The sequence below is a fragment of the Vollenhovia emeryi genome, unplaced genomic scaffold (assembly GCF_000949405.1).
Source record: "Vollenhovia emeryi isolate VEMERY1.0 unplaced genomic scaffold, V.emery_V1.0 DF946502.1, whole genome shotgun sequence".
Taxonomy (NCBI): Eukaryota; Metazoa; Arthropoda; class Insecta; order Hymenoptera; family Formicidae; genus Vollenhovia; species Vollenhovia emeryi.
In genome coordinates, this window is record NW_011959864.1 from 1 (window position 1) to 1,888 (window position 1,888).

Below are 1,888 nucleotides of genomic sequence, written 5' to 3' on the forward strand. Positions count from 1 at the left end.
ATTCTCGAACGCAATGTTCTGCGACTACGCCTGGGAGCCCGTGTGCCCTGAGTCGATTCTCGAACGCAATGTTCTGCGACTACGCCTGGGAGCCCGTGTGCCCTGAGTCGCTAGTCACCAACTGCGCCTGGGGGTGTGTACACCCTGAGTCGGTTATCGGCGAACACGCCACGCACATCGACAACGCCTGAGAGTACGTCTACTCTGAGTCGCTTCACCACACGAAGTCTATGTCTCACTGACTCGGATCGATGCGCGAAGACTGATCTCGACAAAGCTCGGATTTCGAATGAACCGTCGTCCCATGGACGAGGTCCCTTTTATACTCGTCAATCCTTGTTTTCCTAATTTTCATTGGTCGGATCCGAATCAAACAGTCCGCCGACCCCGGTCGCGACGGATGTTACCGTCTTCCGCGATTCCGTTGAAACAAAGCGTCGCGCCGCCCAGACCGCGCCGTCGACATCGATGTCGCCGCTAGACGACTCTACTCGTATGAATCATGCCGCCGCGCGACTGAAGCCGCCGCGGATCCATTATGTCGCCGCGCGACTGAAGTCGCCGCGACTCTACTGACGGCCCTAACGGACCCCCCTCGACAATTACCGCGGTTTCCCTCAAAGTATCGATTGATCTTTGAAGCGATCCGACCAGTCTACCTGCGTGGTGAAGTGTACGTGATCGTGTTCGTTTTTTATTGTCATGTTTGACTATCGTGCACGATGATGTACGCAACAGTGATTTTGCTCTTATTCGTTGAACCCCTAAGTTTGAGTTCCTTGATTTCGTTGGCAAATTGAGACGCTTGAAGAATCCTTAATATTCGCTGTTCAGCCTCAATAATCTCGCTTGCGGATAATGAGCCGGTAGACTTAATGGTACGGCGAAAACGGAGGCAATACGCGATGATTCTGAGCAATTCAGAGTAGGAAGAGTATTTGGTGAGAATCCCGGTATCGTGGGTCGCCGCTATTAAACAGGTGTTTTTCTTTAATTCCGTTATTTCGATGTCTGTTTGCATGATCTCATTGGGCCACTCGCTCTCGTCCTCGACTAACCACGAGGGTCCCGTAAGCCACATTTTGTTTCGCAAAAAAGTATGAGGCAACTGACCTCTTGATAACGCATCCGCCGGATTGTCTTCTGACTGGACGTGCCGCCATACGTTGGAACCAGTGATGTTCTGAATTTCTGTGACTCGGTTTGCTATGAACGTCTTAAGGAGATGAGGCAGCGTTTTTATCCAATGCAAAACGATGGTCGAATCGCACCAGAAAATGACTCGGTTAGGTGTAACGTTCAATATAGCGCTTGCTTCCCGATATAATTGCGCCAATACTAATGCACCACAGAGTTCTAAACGCGGAATAGTAATAGGTTTTAACGGCACAACTCTGGATTTGGCGCATGCTAATCTGACAATCGTAGTCTCAATTTCCCTGCTAGATCGAACATACAGGCATGCACCGTAGCCGACACTACTGGCATCACAGAATCCGTGTATTTGAACGTCACGATAGTAATTTATTAGCAATTTACGTTCAAAGGTGAAGTGATTTATTGATTCTAATTGTCGAACAAATTCCTTCCACTCCGTATACAGGGTGCTTCAGACCACCCGTACAGCCCCTTTATTTCGGAAATAGAACATTTTAGAGAAAAATGTTTCAGGCAAAAGTTATACGGTTTTAAAAGGGCTATATAATGAAAAAATAAATTTTCGAAACAATAAATTTTTTATAGTTATATGGAGGTCGCTGTCATTTTTTTAAATGGAACTCTCTATTGTTTATTATACTATCTTATTCTACTAAATAATATGAACAACTTTTGTCTGAAACATTTTTTTATTTGCCTAGTACTTTTTGAGATATTCAAGAGAAAATTT

The 1,888-nt window shown here is 46.1% G+C and overlaps 1 protein-coding gene across 1 annotated transcript; it reads right to left on the minus strand.

The window, feature by feature from the left end:
- Nucleotides 1-700: 700 nt before the first annotated feature.
- On the minus strand, nt 701-1,481 carry LOC105559601 (the record flags this gene model as incomplete). The annotated part of the gene is made up of 1 exon (XM_012008023.1): nt 701-1,481. A coding segment is annotated over one exon (781 nt), but the record flags the coding sequence as incomplete, so codon positions are not given.
- Between the last annotated feature and the right edge of the window lie 407 nt (nt 1,482-1,888).